Source organism: Papaver somniferum, unplaced genomic scaffold (assembly GCF_003573695.1).
Source record: "Papaver somniferum cultivar HN1 unplaced genomic scaffold, ASM357369v1 unplaced-scaffold_10, whole genome shotgun sequence".
Lineage (NCBI taxonomy): Eukaryota > Viridiplantae > Streptophyta > Magnoliopsida > Ranunculales > Papaveraceae > Papaver > Papaver somniferum.
Window position 1 is genome coordinate 8,113,842 of NW_020618825.1, and position 19,462 is coordinate 8,133,303.

General features: G+C 36.5%; 1 protein-coding gene and 1 long non-coding RNA gene across 2 annotated transcripts; one reads left to right on the forward strand and one right to left on the reverse strand.

Moving 5' to 3' along the window:
* Nucleotides 1-1,077: 1,077 nt before the first annotated feature.
* LOC113326980 lies at nucleotides 1,078-3,242 on the reverse strand. Its single transcript, XR_003348653.1, has 5 exons — nucleotides 2,843-3,242; nucleotides 2,683-2,750; nucleotides 2,544-2,578; nucleotides 2,167-2,249; nucleotides 1,078-1,392 (listed from the first exon to the last, which is right to left on the reverse strand). It is a non-coding gene; the product is annotated as an uncharacterized LOC113326980 (long non-coding RNA).
* A 4,342-nt stretch (nucleotides 3,243-7,584) lies between these two features.
* On the forward strand, nucleotides 7,585-8,589 carry LOC113326974 (VQ motif-containing protein 22-like). The gene has a single exon (XM_026574632.1). The coding sequence runs from the start codon at nucleotides 7,748-7,750 to the stop codon at nucleotides 8,351-8,353; it is 606 nt and encodes a 201-aa protein (XP_026430417.1). The 5' UTR covers nucleotides 7,585-7,747; the 3' UTR covers nucleotides 8,354-8,589.
* The last annotated feature ends 10,873 nt before the right edge of the window (nucleotides 8,590-19,462 follow it).

Below are 19,462 nucleotides of genomic sequence, written 5' to 3' on the forward strand. Positions count from 1 at the left end.
GAAAGAGACAGAAAATTGAATGTTGTTATCTTCCTCACAAGAATGACGATAATAAATGACTAAAGAACAAGAACAGAAAACAAGAAGAGGATGAACACTGACAGGAAGAGGATAAAAGTTTTTTTTCACATTCTCTTTCCTATTTATGAAGCTAGAGAAGACAATAAATGTCCCTCGTACCAAGGAGCAGTTATGGGGAAAGTTAATGCAAAGTGGGAAACGTGCCCATATTTATAGGGGAATTTATTTTAGGAGAGATAAAACGTGTAGGACGACCTTTCTTCTTCTAAATTGCAAAATGCGCCAAAGTCAGAAGAAGAGGGGCAAATTGTATGTACACCTTTCATCATCCACCACGTGTACAGAAAGAGACACGTGGAAGGCATGCAAAACGAGATATCAAAACATGATAACAAGCATCTCATCAGAAGATGCCACCGGTCAGCAGATCTGACGGTCAGGGACAGAGGATCACAGAGGTATGATGGCTTAGAGGAGCACCAGATAATACCCCTTGGGTGTTAATACACCCAATCCCGAGGAAGATCCCAGATCAACGGCTGAGAGGAAGTTTGACTGACACGGATGTGACCAGACAACACTACAAGAAAATTGGTGTGTTGCAACACCTCATCCATGTGGCAAGAACCCATGTTTCATGTGGCAACAGCCTTTTTCCACATCAAAACCTTTTGACACACCATGTGGCAACAACCTGTGTGACAAGAAGTTATTGCCACACCTTTTGTACCATGCAGTATGGGTTTTTGCCACACCGGATGGTGAGGCAATAAAGTGAGGCAAAATGGTATTTTCATAGTTAATTATTATTTTTATTTATTATTTTATTTTATTTGAAGAATATTTTGCCACACCTACTGGTGAGGCAACAAAGGTGCGGAGAAAAGGTAAGGTATTCTTTTACTGATTCTTTTTTTTCAATTATATTTTCTGTAAATATTATTTTGCAATCCTAATTATGGAAAACATAATTACAAATTATGGAACATAGTAATTATGTACGCAGCAAAACTGTTTCTATAAAGATTTTCAAGCACAAACCGAATTAAAACATAAAATTCGAATTTCATTACAAAGTCAAAGTACATGTCGCAGAGTATGTGAATCCATCTTTACCCTATGAAAGAAATCAATTAATTAATTTACACAATTTCCGACTTTAAAACCTCACTCAAAATCTTAAAAACTTTTCATACTTCAAAATTCCATTCTAAATCTCTTCCCAACCGTCGATTCCTAGTCCCAGCTTTCCTGCTAATCAAATTAAACAAACAGCACCAAGGAAAAAAAAAACATCACTTCATACTTCAAACTAGACCTATTCCATTCTAAATCTCATCACAACTGTCCATTCATAGTCCTTCTTTCCTGCTAATCAAATGAAACAAACAACACCAAGGAAAAAGAATATCAAGAAATGATAGAGAATTTCATGTCAAGCGGAATCAAGCTTGAGATGTAAGAGAAGCATCATAAAACTAGACATCGATATTAAATCAAGCTTGACATGATAGAGAACTATCATGTCAACTACTGAAATGTAATTGCTAATTGCACAAAAATGTATCATGTGTAGTTTCCAATCCATCGGGAAACAACTAAACAATTGCACAATTAGGAAGGCATCCTATATGATGCTATGGATTCAGAACACAACTATCAACGACCAGCTAATCTCTTGCATGAGATGAACTTGCTACTGTAGTAATTCTAGAAACCTACTAATTTTTAATCACCCAATGCAGATAGAATCCCATCTTGTACATTATATGGGAAACGGGTAGAAATTCAAGGCCCTCCCGTGAAGGACATAATGAAGGACCAAACAGACAAAATAGATGATGCAACATGGCATTAGTAAGCTAGCACACACAATGGAGTTAATTACAGTTGCATCATGATACACCACCTAGTCTCTGTTGGATCATGATACGAGAGAAGGTGTGACCAACTTCGACAATAATGTAATGCTATGGTGGAAAAAAAGTATCAGGAAATATGTGGTATCACCTCAAACCTTTCTCTCTATAACGATAACAACTGCTTAGAGAGAAATGTTAGTATCTAAAAATGCATCCAAAAACAGCATTATTCAATGAAACAATTTAACATTTTACAAGTATCTAAAGGAATTAGAGTTCTGACCTTGCTCCCCCTTGTGTTGATTTTGCATTGTGTATAAAACAGAAAAGTTTCCTTTATAAGCTGAAAGACCAGTCACAAGAAACCTAGACAACCGCCAAACAGAATATGCTTAGAAATCACTGGTTATAATAATTCTTATACGATTATGTTCCTCAAAGTCCAGATGCTGTGCATATGAAAGTTGATAAAAGCAATTACGTCCATTAGTTCCACCAGCGTATTCGTATGGATATGGAACAACAAACAAACCAGAATACAAGAACATTTTTCAAAACGAAACTAAAATACAAGTGAATCGAAATCTAAAGGCAGGATTTATTAATATTTCATGATCAAAACCAAATCCAATAGAGAAAACATAGGGATTTAAGACTTACTCTGATTCAAATTGCACCATCAGAAAGAAAAGTACCTTCAAAAAAAAAAATTAAAAACATCAAAAACCCAAATTAAAAAAGAAAAAAGAAAACTGTTTTGGAATTGAAATTTCAGAGAGAGGGGGATGAGAAAATTAACCTGCTATGGTCTTTGGAGAGCGACGAAAACAAAAAACCCCCCAAATTAATCCGAAGTGTTGTCTAGATCTATAAGTAAAATTACGATTCAGAAAAAAATATTAGGATAATCTATGGAGCGTATTATACTGATAATTCAGAAATGATAAATTAGGGTTTACCTTTGATGTCTGAGTGAGAAAATTAGAGATTTTGAGTCTTTTCTTTGTGTGATTCAAGAATGTATAGCTTCGAGTAAACAAGTCTTTGTTTAAGTTGGAAGAAGATCATTTCTTGAAGAAGAAGATGAGAGCAGTTTTCTGGGGTTCTAAGAGATTTATGAGGAGATGCGAAAAATTTGGGTGCGTGGGCAAATTTTGGGGCATTTTCAATATTTTTCGTTTTTAAAAAAACTCGATATACATTCATTTAGTTATTTTCACCATTTTATTAATTATATTATTTTCAGATATTGCCACATCGATGTGGTAAAATTTTGATTTATTGCAACAGTTAAAATTGGCATGAGGCAAAAGAGTAACTTTTTGCCTCAACTATCCATAGGTGTGGCAAAAGGTCTTACTTAATGCAACACCTTGTTGCCACACCTATCATGGAGTGAGGCTAAAACCACCCTAGTGCCACAATATCCATGGATGTGTGGCGAAGTAGTGAGGCAATAGACACACTTTCTTGTAGTGCAAAGAGACACTTGTCTGACACGAGTAGACATCCATCTACCCGCATTAAATACCAAAGAGATATACACGTGTCAAACAGCTCGTGGAAGAGGCGAGGATAACCCTTCGTATTCAAGCTCAGGCCGCAACATATGCCGAAGACCTCTGCGTAATGGGCACGAAGCACAAGAAGATAAGATTACAACGGCACCTCAGAAGTAGGACCCACGTTCCAACCCTATAAATACCCCTCTCCACTGAGAGAGAAGGGGTCGACCAATCCAGAGCAATTATAGGAGAATATAGGAGAGAGAAATAGTAAGAGTAAGTAATCCCCCTACTTCCGCAGACCTATGTATACTCTAAAGTCATTCGACTATCTTTGTAATCATTCAATACATAGTGAAACACCAGCCACGTGGATGTAGGCCTTAGTGCCGAACCACGTAAATCTTTGTCTTATTTACATTTCAGCACTTTACATTCAGTTTGAACTTCATGTGCTTTACATTTATACTTGATTCTCTGTTTATTCCTTTATACGAACATTATTTATGATAATATTCGACTAGACAATGACAAGCTCGAAGGCTTTGAGTCGATGAATCGATATAATCATCCTCTTTACACATACGATGCACAATTTTAGAATTAGAATGTATGCGAATATTGTTTGTGAACACGTGGATGGCTTCGTGATTTATGCGTTCACAAAGGGAAAGAAAGATGAACCAGTATAGTGATCATTCTGGTTGTGATAACGAAGTTATTATATATTATCACCTCGAACTATTAACTATCTCTGCTTGCTGAGGATCTGGTATAAGTAAAATCATTTCTTCCACTCGGCTTCACTATCTTGGGATGAAAAGATAATAGATTATCGAAGGAATTTGATATTGCTAGGGTTTACAGTTTGTACAGTTCGGATAAAAGGTTATACAGGAAATCAAAATCCAAGGAATCATAATTTTAAATCCACCCAAAGTCAAATAAGTTTGACAAAAGTCAGCTTTCCTTCTAGTAAAATTGGCTTTCCCCCTATTAATTATCGTGTTTAACTGGCCGTTTTTAACACCGTTATCGAAGACCATACTCACGTTAACTACTAACGTACTTTTAAAAAAAAAAAGCCTAAACTTTGCGTGGGGACGGAATTGATTTCGTGACTCACAGGTCACACAACTGTCACCTATCCATTGAGTCATTAGTTCTTTGGCGATCAAATACACACATGTTTTATTGATATATGTTTAGACCACATATTTGTGTTATTATAACCAACATTATCTCAACTTGAAACCCCAAATCAAACAACGCCACACCAAATCAAAAAACCAATCACCAAATCAAAAATCCAAAGCGGCGGGGTTGAGATTGATTTTACGTGTGGTACAGTAATATGCTATTATCAAGTTCTAGAGCTTAAAAACATAAAAAGCCACGAAGTAATAAGAACCCTTTTTTCCGGTTCACCCAGCCTCACCCAATTAAAAATCCTAAGCGATGGGGTGTGGTGAAGCCGAGACACACTAAATAAGAAATCATATGTGACGAGGCGAGGTTAAACCGAGTCACACCAAATCAAAAATCTTTAACATACATTGGGATAGGGCGAGGCGAAGCCGAGTCACACCAAATTAAAAGTCCTAAGCATGCATCGGGACGGGGCAACGCGAAGCCGAGACACACCAAATCAAAAATGCACCAGGAGGAGGCGAAGCCACGTCACAACAAACCAAAAATATGATAGATGGTTTTCAGATCCGATCGGTGCGTAGCACGGGCACAAAATCTAGTATTTTGTTGTTAGGATAACGGTTGAAATAGCAGTGAAGTTGGTCTAGCTGGATGGGATTGCTTAGGAAATGGGCCTTAGAGATCTTGTTGTTAAGATGAAAACGGTTCCATCAGCAATAGTTATATTAGTAGTGGGGATGGTCAAGCTGGTTGGGTTTGTTCAAAAAAATGGGTCCAGCTATATCGAATTAAAAAAAAAGTACTCGGCAAGTGGAAACAATAAATTTTGGGTATTAATTGGTTTTATGGCTGGATATATCTATGAATAGCAAGTACCTAAACAATTATCAAAAAATTTCAGGTAAATTCAATAATTGAACTATTTATCTCTAATAATATTTTTTGGAAAGAAATCAACGAATGCCTATCGATCTTCTCTATCCTAATTAAACTGCAACCATTTTAACGAATGCCTATCGATCTTCTCTATCTTAATTAAACTGCAACCATTTCACCCATTCCAATATTTGCCCCCGATGCAATGCTAATCCGGAATTAGCTAAACACATGTTCCTTCATTGTCCGGTTTCAATAATTGTCTAGAACATCGTTCTCGTTCTCCTTTCAAGCAACCAAAACACCAACCGCATTTCCTCAATTGCTTTAAATCCCCAAATGACCATTCCACAAATCCTGCAAGAAACTTCCCCAAACTTATCTATTACGGCATATTGTTTTCTCTTCTAATCTTTATGGACAGACAAAAACGAGCTCATTTTCAGGCAAAGGCATGCAACGCTTGAAGACATCTTGATATGAAATCCTCAAATCAATAACAAGAATTCGAACGGGCAAAGCAGATTACACCTCCGGTTATTCCTGGATATCCACCAACCAATACCTTGGCAAGTAACATCTATCATTAGGATGGTCTATCCCAGATAAGGATTGGATCAAAATCAACACAGATAGAGTTATCACAGGACATCCGGCAGTTGTAGGTGCAGGTTTCATTTCCAGGTATTCAGAGACGAGAGAGAACTGTACTGGCTCTTGCGTGACCATTAGGAATAACCACTACTTTAATGACCAAGACTTAGGACACGTTAATGGCATCCAGAACCGCGATAAAAAGACAACGGCCAAAAGTTATTTTGAGAAATTACAGCAAGTTCTGAATCCTAACAAAGTCGTTCTTCTGAAATCAAAAGAACAAGAACGATTACTTAAGATGAGCTGGTAAATTTGTGGCACCGTAGTGGAATCATTACCAACGGCATGCTAGATTCAAAATCTCATGGGTTTCGTAAATTCTTCCATCAAACCACCATGATACGTATATATCAGAATGATTGCTAAAATAAAGTAGAAAGTGCGCCAAATTCCATATCGCACTATCCAACACAATTAAAGATAAGGAAACTGAACGACTGACAGACTAGCAAACTATGCATCAGATGGAATCCAATCAAGAAACGTTTCACCAACAATACGGACGCAAGAAATCCCACGCTTTTCTTAACCAGATTTTACTAACTGATTTTATGGGTAACACGTACTCATGTGTAACAATTCACTAGCTTTTCATTAAGACACATGCTTTAAGAAAAAAAGAAAAAAAAAAAAACTTTTCCTAAGTCGTGGTCCTCCATTTGTGAACCAAAAGACCCTGGTTAAATGTTAAATGAGTAAAAGCAACCCAAGTTAGCCTAGATATTAAACCCAAAAGTTTTGTTTTGAACTTTAAGCACGAGCCCACCTTATCTGGGTAAAAGTTGTTAAATTGTGTGTAGTGCGGATGTATGATCAGTGGTTACGGCCCTGCACCTAGTGGGTATGTTTCTAATCTAATCAAATCAAATCAAATTGGTTTCCTTGGTAGTACTGAGGCCAAATATTTATCTTTTACTTGCCGATAACAGACATTTATCTATATCAGCAGGATAACTCAGTTCTTGCTTTGCACTATTTGCGTGAAAACCGGGCTTCCGTCTTTGTACGCTAAGCGATGGGAAATCCGCCATTATGAGGTGCACTTTTACTCTTATTTTGCTACAATTAAACTATATCCAAGCCAAACGCCCATCCATATTGCTCGGCCTGAGCTGCATGAGGAGCGGAGGCTAGGCTATGAACAAATAGTTAGATTTAAGGGCTTTCCTGCTTAACGGGCCTGGTTTTATCCGTTTTCTTATTGCGGGCCTTTGGGTTCCTTTTTATTGGGGATCCTTCTGTACCAACAATCACCTAACCTAAAAACAGATCCACCCATCTTATCCATCTATCTATTTTACCTGACCGAATCATGTCTCCAAAGACTTTGAAAAGTCCTGTGTCACTGATTCAATGCCATGAAATTTCTTTCCTGTATCCTAGTTACGTCGCAATCCTTGGTTCATTCACTGAAATCTACTTACCTATGCTTCCTGGAACCACACCCAACTTCTTTATTACGATATAATTAATATGTTTAACAATTTTATCATTCTATTAGCGAGACATTTTCACACAAAAAAGTGTTACTTAAGCACGAAATAATGTTCATGTACATGCCAAACATATGGTTGTTCAACCTCTTAATTGTTTTTGGTCGACTAGTATATAAACTCGTGTAGTGGTTGTAGTTGGTTTTACTTGTTTCTCATCAACCAGCAGCAGCCAATACTCATGTCTAATCCCAACGACTGGCTTCATATCAACGGAAGGAATCATAACCCAACTGGTGATAATCATCAACAACCAATTCATCATCATCAAGATATGTTCGGCCGCCGCCATGCTGTAACAGACGCACCAGCATCAGAAAATTTCAGTTATACAAGTACTGATCAGATGAATTTGATGGGCGATGGTGGTAACTGTAACTCAAGCAGTACTAGCAGTAGTAGCACGCATTTGAATCCGGAGCGTAGGGCGTCCCGTGGAGCTCCGGTCACTCTTCTAAATACGGATGCAAGTAATTTCAGAGCAATGGTTCAACAATTCACCGGTGTTCCTAATCCACCCTTTTCTCTTGCTGGTATTAACAATAATCATCCTGATCATGCTGCTGCTGGTGTTCTCGCCGGTACTAATCTCAACTTCCAAATACCTCGTGATAATTGGTTTCAACATCATCAAGATCCAAGCAGTAACTCTGTGATGCAGCAACTACAGCAGCAGCAATTCATGTTTGCTTTGAACAATAACAACAGTACTGTAACTACCAGTGGCAGAGAACAGGTGGGATCTAATCATCAAGATCAGCTCCCTGGGTTGCCTAATTTTGAGTAGAGATCATAATTAAATAATATAAACACATCTGTAGTTAATAAAACTGGAGAGTACTATTAATTCTTCTTCATTTCAGGCTACAAACAATTTACTAGTTTCCGGCCGCCGGTTGAAAGTTTACCGTTGAATTATTTTGATTGATTGATTAAATTAGTTGTTTTATTTGACTTGTAAATTGGCAGTTTGTCGTAAACAACTACTAAAACAATATAAACATGAAATTCACCTTGCCAAGAGGGGATGAATGTGGCCCTACTACTGAACTGATAATTGACTTGTATGCATGCAGTAAAAAGGGGGATCTCTCTCTGCCGCCTGCCAAAATTTACAGTCAAAAAAAAATGTACCTGCATGCCTACTTAAACTTATCAGACAAATTTGTACCAGGATTGCTGAACAAGACTCTAATTGTCAAGGAACGGCAAGACAATGAACTGCCAGGAAGCTCAAAAGGACTAATCAATGTACCCAAATAAATTATTAACTGAAAACGCCCATTCATCAAGTACAGAAAGTAAGTTGGCCTTGCGTTCTCACAGTCCAACCAAGAGATGTTTCTGCTCTTATTCATAAACTCATCTTTTCAAGGTATCTGCCTAGTGTTTGGACCATCATGCACCTTGCAATGTTTGAAGTGATTTGTCTTTAAGCTGCTTGAAGTGCAGTAGGAATTAAAAAGTCCGTAGATGAAGCATATACAGTCTTAATATCACCGGTTCAGAGAATTGTTTTCAACATTGGAAAGTTGATTTAACCAGCGGAGCTAACAGGGACCTTGAGAGACTACGCCTGGTAATGTGTAGTCTCTCCAAGTCCATATTGCTCCAATGGTTTTTGCAACAATGTTTTCACCCTTGAGCCCACAGCACTTGCAGTACGCTTCTGCTCCAGCTAGCGCAATAGCCCTGCTGGTTCCAGAATGCTTTTTTCCTCCTCCTGCACTAGAGCATTACTAAGTTCTTTCGGTATTGAGTCTGGATGAAACGTCGAACTAGTTTCCATTAATAGATATATACATACTGGAGAACCAATTCATAATGACATTCAATATCTGAACAAGCAGGGACCAAGATTCCCCAAACTGGAATACTAAGACTAGCAGCAGTATACCAATATAAGAATACCCAGAACATGCAAGTATATGTGAAAGTAAACTTGCATAACCAAGGTTCATGGAAGAAGAGACATGCTCTACAGATATATTTTAGCATTCCATGAGAACTCATCCCAAACTCAAATAAAAATTCTGGCATTCACAAAAGGACACCCCAGGAAAAGTGTGTGATCAGCTAAATCACGCATGAACCTGGAAGTCTAACCACTAACCTCAGGACAAGCCATCTTTATATAAACGGCAATTCCACAATTAGGCCACCACCACCGACAGGTAAGAAAATTGCATGCAATGCTTCTTTTGCTTGACTGTCCCTTGTCCCATAATGACATAACAGGTACGAATCTGCGCCTTTTACTTCACCCTGGTGTTTAGATGAGGCACAGGCATTTGCTAAAGACTATGGTAAAGTAGAAAGGGGAACATTGCACCTACAAGGATAGCTTTTGCACCTAACCTCTCAACAGATTTCCACTGAAAAAAAACATGTAAGTTTAGATAAAGGGATTTCGTAATTTAGTGATATTACAAAAGCTAAATTCAAAACTAATGTTAAAAAAGGATGACCTCTTCCCACAGGACCACATGTGAATCCATTGTGACACGGTGACGGTCGTCATATGTATCTCACTGACTGGCCGAGCAGATTAATAACGTAGTACAATTGTTGATCAACTTGATAACATTGAACTAGGGTTTATATGTACTCATAGGTGTTCTAATTTAAGGCATCAAGTATTCTAAGCTTCATATTAAATGACCAATTACTGATTAAGACGAGAAAAGAAGACAAAATTTGGTGAATCTGAAACACCACAAAATTTCAAGCAAATATACACCTGTGGTCCTGTGGATAACTGATCACTCTTTTCAGAGTATCAAAGTGAAAGAAGTGTAATGTAGTCGAGTTCGAACTACAGAGACTGTCGGTGTTCAAAAGAATTATTAGCAAAGCGATAATGTAAAGTTGACTTGTAACTGAGTTGCAAATTGCAGCAGATGATAATTGTAAATGAAAGTAATAAATGATTGATGTATCTACCAAGACTTCAAGGTTTCACCTAAAGTATTAAAGTATGTATGCGAATAGAAGCAAATAACGAAACAAACTAGAATCCTAATGTAACTGAAACAAATACCATTTCATGACTGATTGGTTACGTTTCTAAAATAAAGCTCAATTGAGAAATGTCACAGGGATTCCCTAGCATTCAATGTATCCGGAAATCACGACGAATCTAAGAAGTTCGTAAACACCATCAACACAAAATTGCAATCAAACAGAGACAAAGATATGGATTAAAACATGAAATTCATTTATGATCACTGTAAAGAATACTTGAACCCATTAAGCTTCCCGGCAGAGAGGGGTTTAGCTTCTCATTGTTTTACTGGAATCCATTAAATATTTCTATTGGAAAACACCAAACAACAAATTCAGAAACTAACAGCAAAACCTAGCTAGAAAACCAAAGAAAAGAAAAAGAGGAAAGGTGGTACCCCGATGATTAATTGTTCTTGTTGTTTTATACCCCGCTATTGCAACTTGTTCTCTGATTTCTAGCTCGGATTCAGTCCTGATTCATCCCTGCTTTCATGCCTGAGTGAATGCTTATCTATTTTTGAGTTGGCACAAATAACCTCTGCAAACCATATTCCAATTCTCTCCAACTGATTTAGGGATTTGTCACTTATCTCACTTATCTCCAACTGAAATTACTAAAAAGAACCTTCCAGCAGAAAGGAAACTTGTATGTACGGGCCGTACGGCACAAAACTCCCTAGTTTATTACAGGTCCAACCTTGGTCCATAGAATATATATATGATCCCAGCCACGCGTCTACACTTGCGTCCACTGTTAGCCCATTTTTGCTAGCCGAAACAACTCAACATAGGAATCTCTTCGCTTATCAGACCATGTGCGTATGTTATTAGCTCCAAGCACGGAATTAACATGTCAATAATGGCTTAAAATCAACATAAACACAACAGTTTGTGTCATAAAATGAGCACAAACAATAACTCAATTAGCATAAAAAAATCAAAACTTTGAAATCCCCCAAAGACCAAAATGGATGAAATAGTTTACCTGGTGGTGGACTGGAGACCCTCCTCCTCTAGCAGAGAAAAGAAACCCTCTTTTCTGTACAGAAATTGGCATTCCATGACTCCCGCCACCATTCAAGCTACTTGGAGCACCACCCATTGGTTTGCACCAAGCACCACCACTACTAAACCCGCCGCCACCACCACCACCACCATGGAAATGATTAGAAGGAGGTGGACTATGAAAAACTCCAAGCACCACCAAAACCTCTTACACCATCACCATCACCTTGGGTATGATTAGGAGGAGGAGAACTATGAAAATCGTTACCCCGACCCGCACAACCACCCAGATTAGAAGGTGGACTATGAAAATTAATACTCCGACCACCACCACCACCGCCGTGAGTAGAAGGATGACGATGATGACTATGGAAATTGGTACTTCGACCACCTCCACTACCACCACCAGCAGAAGAAAACCAGGTCTGAATTATTATTATTAAGGTTTCTATTTGGGGGTTCAGAAGAAGCAGAAGATGGAGACGCTCGTTCTTCTACCGTCAGTATCTGATTCTCCTCCTCCTCCCCCTCTGTGTATCTATCCATCTAAAACCTAACCCTAGAATTTGAAAATTGAAACCCGAACACTTTATTTGGAACAAGAAAAGATTTTTGGTATGCCCCAAGTTTACATCTTGAGAATTCAGAGAGAAACAAGAAATTGTGGAAGAGGGAGAGAGATGACGGTTGATGGAGGAAGATGAGGGGCATTTCTGAAGCACCGACACTGATACAGGGACACCAATACAGGATACTGGTAGGGAGATTTGCTGGTTGGTCCACATCCCAACACATAACTTAATCTAGGGTCCAACAGGAGAAATAAATTAACCGGAGGTCCAACAACCTTTTAACAAAATGGAACTAGAGCATTACTATTTTCTTTTAGAACCGAGTCTGGATGAACCTTGAACCAGTTGCCATTACTAGATATATACATACTGGAGAACCAATTTATAATGACATAAAAAATCTGTATATGCAGGGACCAATCATCAAATTGGAGGTTCCCAATCTAGATTGTCTAGACTAGCTAGCAGCAGTACCAATATATGAATATCCAGAACGTGTAAGTATATGTGAGAGTTAAACTTGCATAACCAGGGTTCATGGAAGAAGAACATCTTCTAGAGATATGTTTTAACATTCTACGACAAATCATCCCAAATTCAAATAGAAATTCCGGCATTCACAAAAAGACACCCTCATGACAAGTGTGTGATCAGCCACACCACACGTGAACCTGGAAGGCTATACTATAAAGGTTAAAGATCTGCTAAGTGATGACTGACTAACCTCAGGACAAACCATCTTTACGTAAGCGCAATTCCAGCAATTAGGCCACCACCGCCGACAGGTAGGAAAATTGCATGCAATGGCTCTTTGCTAGACGCGCAATCTCCATCCCAACTGTCCCTTGTCCCATAATGACATCAGGATTACCAAAAGAATGTTCCCCCTTCTACTTCACCATGGTGTTTAGCATATGCCTCTCCCTCGGTTTGATGGAGATTGTGCGTCAAGCAAAGGAACCGTTGCACCTAACCTCTCAAAAGATTTCCACTGAAAAGAAAAAACACCGTTTGATAAAGGAATTTTGTAATTTTAGAGATATTACAAGTACAAAAGCTAGATTGAAAACTAATGTACAAAAAGATCCATTAAAATTAAAAGGCCAGACATTAACCGAAGCCTCCTCTAACTGGACCACCACCATAACTTCTTTATAACTGATCGTATAACTCCCTTTAAAGCGTGCACTACTTGAGGAAAGGTATTCACATTCATTCTTGATGCATTAAAATAGATCAAACACTGCTAAGATAGGTCCCACTACCAATACCAAACTTGACTCTCAGAAATCACACCATTTAGAAACATACAAAGACAACTTACACGTGCAGTCCAAATACACTATAACGATAACCCAAAAACCTATTAATCTATTCACTTCCTGCAGAACTAACCATAAAAGCTCAATTGTTGAGTGCAAGCTTTAGAATCAACATAATAAAGAGTGTACTCATACTAGATGATCAATGTAAGCATATAATTCACGGCACACTAGTAAGATAAAATCCAAAGGGCTTCATGAGCTAGAATCTATAAAGCTGGGAGCGTGAACCAGACTTCAAACTTATAATTAAGTTAAATCGATAACAAAACTACTGTACTAGTATATGTTGGCCATAAGTATAGGTGCCATCTCAGCCATTCAAGTTAGTTCCAATCCACTAACCAAGAAAACAAGATGCCATAGAAACCCTGCTGATGAAACAATTCGATTTTTAAGTTTCATTAACATCCAATCAAATGCAATTGTCAGTGTAGTGTTTTGGACTTGTACTACACTTGCACATGGACAAATGACAAACAAACATGACCATCAAACTTCATTAAGATGGACTTGCTGGGGAAATGCCAAGTGAGTGGTAAAAGAGCAAGATATATATGTCTCTCTCCCAAAATTGAAAATTCCAATAAAAAATGAAAACACAAGATAAAACCTCTTAGTAGTCAGTGCAAATCAATAAAGTCGCACCAGCATATTTATACTCCACGTTCAAGCAAGAATCAATACAGTGCACTCACTAAACTCAAAAATTCAGGATTTAAGTTGCTAATGTGACATACTTGTATTTTGGTTGGTTGTAGTAGTACACTATAATTGTTGCTTGACTGGGTAACATTAAACTAGGACTTGCTATGTAGTATGTACTCGTAAGGTTATTAAAGCATTAAGTAATCTGAGCTTCATACAAGCCAACTAATTACAGATTAAAAAATGAGGGAAGAATGCAAAATTTGGCTAATTAGATGAAATTGACGAGAAAACACCACAAAATTTCAAGTAATTGACACTTGTGGATAACTCAATTAGCATAAAATCCAAATTTTAGAAGTCCCCAAAGACCAAAATGGAAGAAATAGTTTACCTGGTGGAGACCCTCCTCTAGCCGAAAATAGAAACCCTCTTTCCTGTCCAGAAATTGGCATTCCATGACTCCCACCACCACTAAAGCTACTTGCAGCACCAACCACCACCTTGGGAATGACTAGAAGGAGGAGGAGTGTGCCGTGAGTGTGATTAAAAGGAGGACTATGGAAATTGGTATTTTAACCATCACGGCATCACCAGCTGAAGAAAACCCCGGTCTGAAATTTTGAGAAGAAGAAGAAGATGGAGGGATTCTGGATCTATCCGTCTGATTCTAACCCTAGAATCTCAAAAGATTTTGGGTACTTCCGAGTTCCGAGTTGGGAGTTCAGAAAGAAACGAGAAATTGTGAAATAGAGAGATGATGGTCCAAAAATGAGGCATACATACCCAGACTACAAAGGGTACTGCCCCTTTGTACCCTTTAGGGCCTGTTTGGCTCAGTGTAGTGGGAGGAAGGAGTGCTGTCCAAGGGGTCTGCATTCAGATACTAGGTGTTTGTTACGGCCAAAACGCATGACATAGCAATTACTCAGGTAGTTCGACTACCTTTAGGGCAATTATTATGGTATGGAGGTGAAATCATCCATAACTTAAGGAGTATCCACATATATGTGGACCCTCAGCAAAGAGTGGAGTTAAAACTAACTACCGTGAAAAATCAAAAAGATTAATCCACCTTGTCCGGACTGAAAAATATGACGTTTTGCAACAGATATAAGTGTTTCTGATTTGAGAAAAACACTTAGTTGAATCACTAACTGTTATTACGTTGCAAGATGTCATATTTTTGAATCGGTAACACTAAACCGAATCAGCAACGTTTATATCCATCACTAAATAATTTCAGTCAAAAAATAGAAAACTCCATCCGGTCATTAAGTGATCGGATGAGAATAAAAAAAAAAAAGAAAATTGATCCGAACACTTAGTGTCCAGATGGGGTATCCGGTCATCCAATGACCGGATGGACTCTCCACAACTCCCTCCATTAATTTGAGGAGTACCCTCTTGACATGTTAAAATCATCCATAATAGCATTTTTTGGTCCATAAGATGTGGACTATCACAAAAATATGGATGATTTTTTACTCCATAGGAGTTTCCTTTAATAGCGTCTTTGGATGTCAGAAGGAGGAGTGAAATGAATAATTATTTTGCTTTATAAAAAAGTTAATTTTTCGATATTTAGAAGTCTTTTCGAAATTCTCTACTTAAACTGACTTTTAGAAGTCAAAAAGTTATTTTTGGATGCACATCCAAACGCGTTATTCAGCAAAAAGTAATCTTTTTGACTTTTAGAAATTATTTTGAAGTTCTCAACTAACTTTTTACTTTTCGATTTCTAGATTCAAAATGATGCTTCTGGATGCGCATTCAAACAAACTATAACCGAAGTGGTAGAATGCGGGGCTATTTTCTAAGTGATCTCATGCCGTATTTTTTTCCTTTTACTACCTCTGTCAAACTAGCTATGCCTGACTTTGTTTGACCAACATCAATCAAATCATTTTTTTAATCTTTATTTTAAATCAAAAACTCACAAATCTTCTTCTTCAATTTTCCCTACAACCTAGGGTTGAAAGAAATATTACAATCAAGAGGAATGTATGTTACTCATTAAATCTAAGACGGACACCATAAGGAATAAGAGTTTCTCCAATGGAATGTATGTGAAGATTAATGTCTAATTCCATATAGGATAGACGTTCATTTTCCATAAAATTCTTCTCCAATCCCAACTTCTTAAATAAATGTGAAGATGACATGGCTTAATTTTTGTCAGACATTGTCAAGATGAATGTCTAAAACTAGACATTCACATTGACAATGTCAAGCTATCCTAGCAAGCTTTTGCTTACTAAATTAATTCTAATATATTAAATAATCATTTTTAGTTCTAATAAAAAATTACTAAAACTAAAATTAACATTTAATCCATAAAAAATCACAAACAACACCATTGGGGATGAACTGTTTGTCCTCCCTAAACTTAAGGAAAAATTGAAATGAAAATGTGTTGTTTGTGCTGCCACCTAGGAAACACACACAACCACCATTCTTCTCCAATGGTGGTTGTGTGTGTTTCATATGTGGCAACACGAACAAGACATTTTTTTTCCTATTTTTCCTTAAAATTAGGGAATGTGGCAACACAAACAAGACATTTTCCTTCATATTTTTCCTAAAAATTAGGGAGAAAAAAAAATCCATCTCCAATGGTTTTGTATTTGAAAACTTTTTTGATTAGTATAAAATTTTATATTCATTATTATTAGATTTGATTAAAGCTAAAAATGGTCACTTAATATATAAAAGTCAATTTAATTAAGTAAAAGATGACTATGATATGTAGACATTGTCAAGGAGACATTCACCTTGAAAATGTCTATCCAAAGTCATCTATATATTGGTTTAAGACATCAGGGTTGGAAGAAGATTGTAGAGAAAAATGGATGTGCATCCTACGAAGACATAACTAGACATTTATCCTCACACACATTCCGTTGGAATAGCTCTAACAAACAAGAATATTTACCTATTAATTATAATCTCAACAATTTTGATAAACTTTTTCTTATTCTTGATTATTTTTTTTGTGAAACAAAAGAACATTTTCGTTAATGGAAATTCAAGGTTACATTGGGTTTAAAGTGGAATATTGGAGAATACAAAGAAACAAGAATATGCCATACAAGTATAGCACCAAAAATTCCGACAAGAAAAAGAGAAAGATTGATGGAATAAGTAAGAATCGATCTAATCGGTGGAATAACGGTTTTTTCCCATAATTAAATCCTAACCATTTAGTTTGATTTTCTTCTTCATAAACAAACGCTCCTAAAGTTAGAGTGATTTGCTCCAATCTCTTAAAACTTGTGATCATTTAGAAATATCAATAATAAAGATTTCGATGAAGATTCCATGGCCGGATAATCCAAACATGAATATTACGTTACCAGAAACAAAAATAATGAAAATCTCATTGTTAGAATACATCTCAAGTGATATTAAAACAAGTAGTAACCAAGAACGGTCATTAAGAGGAGATAAAACCGCCATAAGAGTGTATAAAACTTATTAAAATATAAGGGCGAAACATAAATAAACCTAGCTAAACAAAGAACAAGATAAAAACAACGAAGGGAAATAAAAATCCTACTCAAATACGGCCCAAAGTGGACTACATCTAAGAAGGTATGCTTTGCCAACGAGAGACTATTTTTCTGCTGAGTGGGGAAGTGAGATAGGAGGAACTGTTTTTTTCTTTTCAGTTCTTCTTTTTGATTTTTTTTTGGAACCCGCAATAAGTAATATTATAGAAGGCTTCTCTTAAATGTAGCCCATGCTTTTATTAACCATGGACCATTTAAAATAAGTGCTTTATCTAACCAAAATGAACTTTAAAATCATTACACATAGCCACAAAATTATACATAATTATTATACATAGCCCAAAATATTAAGATGATCATTAAATCCCTAAATCAACAAAAAAAAAACGTTAATTACCTAATTTTCATAATTAAGTTCATGTAAGATATTTTACGTGATTAATGTTTTTGAAAAGTAATCAATGTCCTCAATTTATTGGTCCAATCATGATTGAAAAAAAAAACATTCTAAAGAATTTCTTTTATAGATTGTGTTTATGGAGTTTTAGGAAAATGGTCCTAGGAAAAGCATCAACCCCTAAATTAATTCCTCTTCGATTAATGGTGTTGTGGAAATTTTTGAATGGAACAGTTAAAATGATATGTTCCTGTTAATTTTAAACTTATCATGATTAAAAAAAAGAATATCATTTTAAAGAGAATTAAAAATTAGGGTTTATTTTGTTTTTGGGAAAAGTAAAAATTAGGGTTTTTAATTGTATATGAGAATTATAAAAGAACAACTATAACTAATTTGAAATATGATGAAGTATGATTAAAAGAGAAGTTAGGGTTTATTTTAATTTTGAGTAAGAAGAAAAGTTTAAGTTTAACCATAGTAAAAATTAAGAAGTGTTTGGATTTTCATTTTAACTTATACTTTTTGGGTTATGGTTAATTAATGTGTGGGTTATATTTAAGAGAAGCCTTATAAAAATTAGAGAGTTCATCGTTTTCATAGCATGACAAACACCAAAGTGTCATTACATGTAATTTCAATGTCCACCTATGGATGTCGATTTACTAGTGGATACCTGATCACCCGGAACCGAAACATGACCTGTTGATTTGTTTGTGAGTTTGAGTTTGAGTTTAAAACTGGAACCAATGAATGATTCTAGTACCTAACTGATATGATATTTTGGAACTAGTAAGCTTTCAAGTCCTAACTGTCTATTAGTCATATATTCAAAAAAGTAAAATAACTTTAATCCAGAATATGTTATTAATGTGTTCTAGGGAAGTTGATTACCGAGGATTAAACCAGTACCTGCTAGTTTGGGTCTGGGCCTAAGTCCTACTGTAAACCTCACGTTCTTAGTATTAGCAAAGGACCCATTTTCCATAACATTACCATACCCCCATTAACATTTTCTGCATCGTAGCAATATTCATATGTATCTTGGTTAGTTTTCAATAGCAGGGAAGTCTTCCTATGGATCTCTAGCTAAAGATATCAACCAGGTGCATCAACAAAGTTATTATCAATAACTAATATTTTCCAAAGTTTCCATGTTGCTAAACAAGTCTTGTGATGTACCATGTTTGATGGTTCTGCAGAGGTTACAAAGATTGAACATATAATTTCTTCAAAAGTAAACTGGATGTAGGTAAGTTTTTCATCGGATCTTTTTCCATTATGCCTCGTAGGAAACGAATATCAACACTTACAGTGACTCTGAATTTGATATGTTTCAATTCATGATTTCCAATGTTTGGAGTGTAAATTTTCAAGCATGTCCAAGAAAATTTACATTGGCATAAGATATGAATTCATTTTGGAATTCAGATG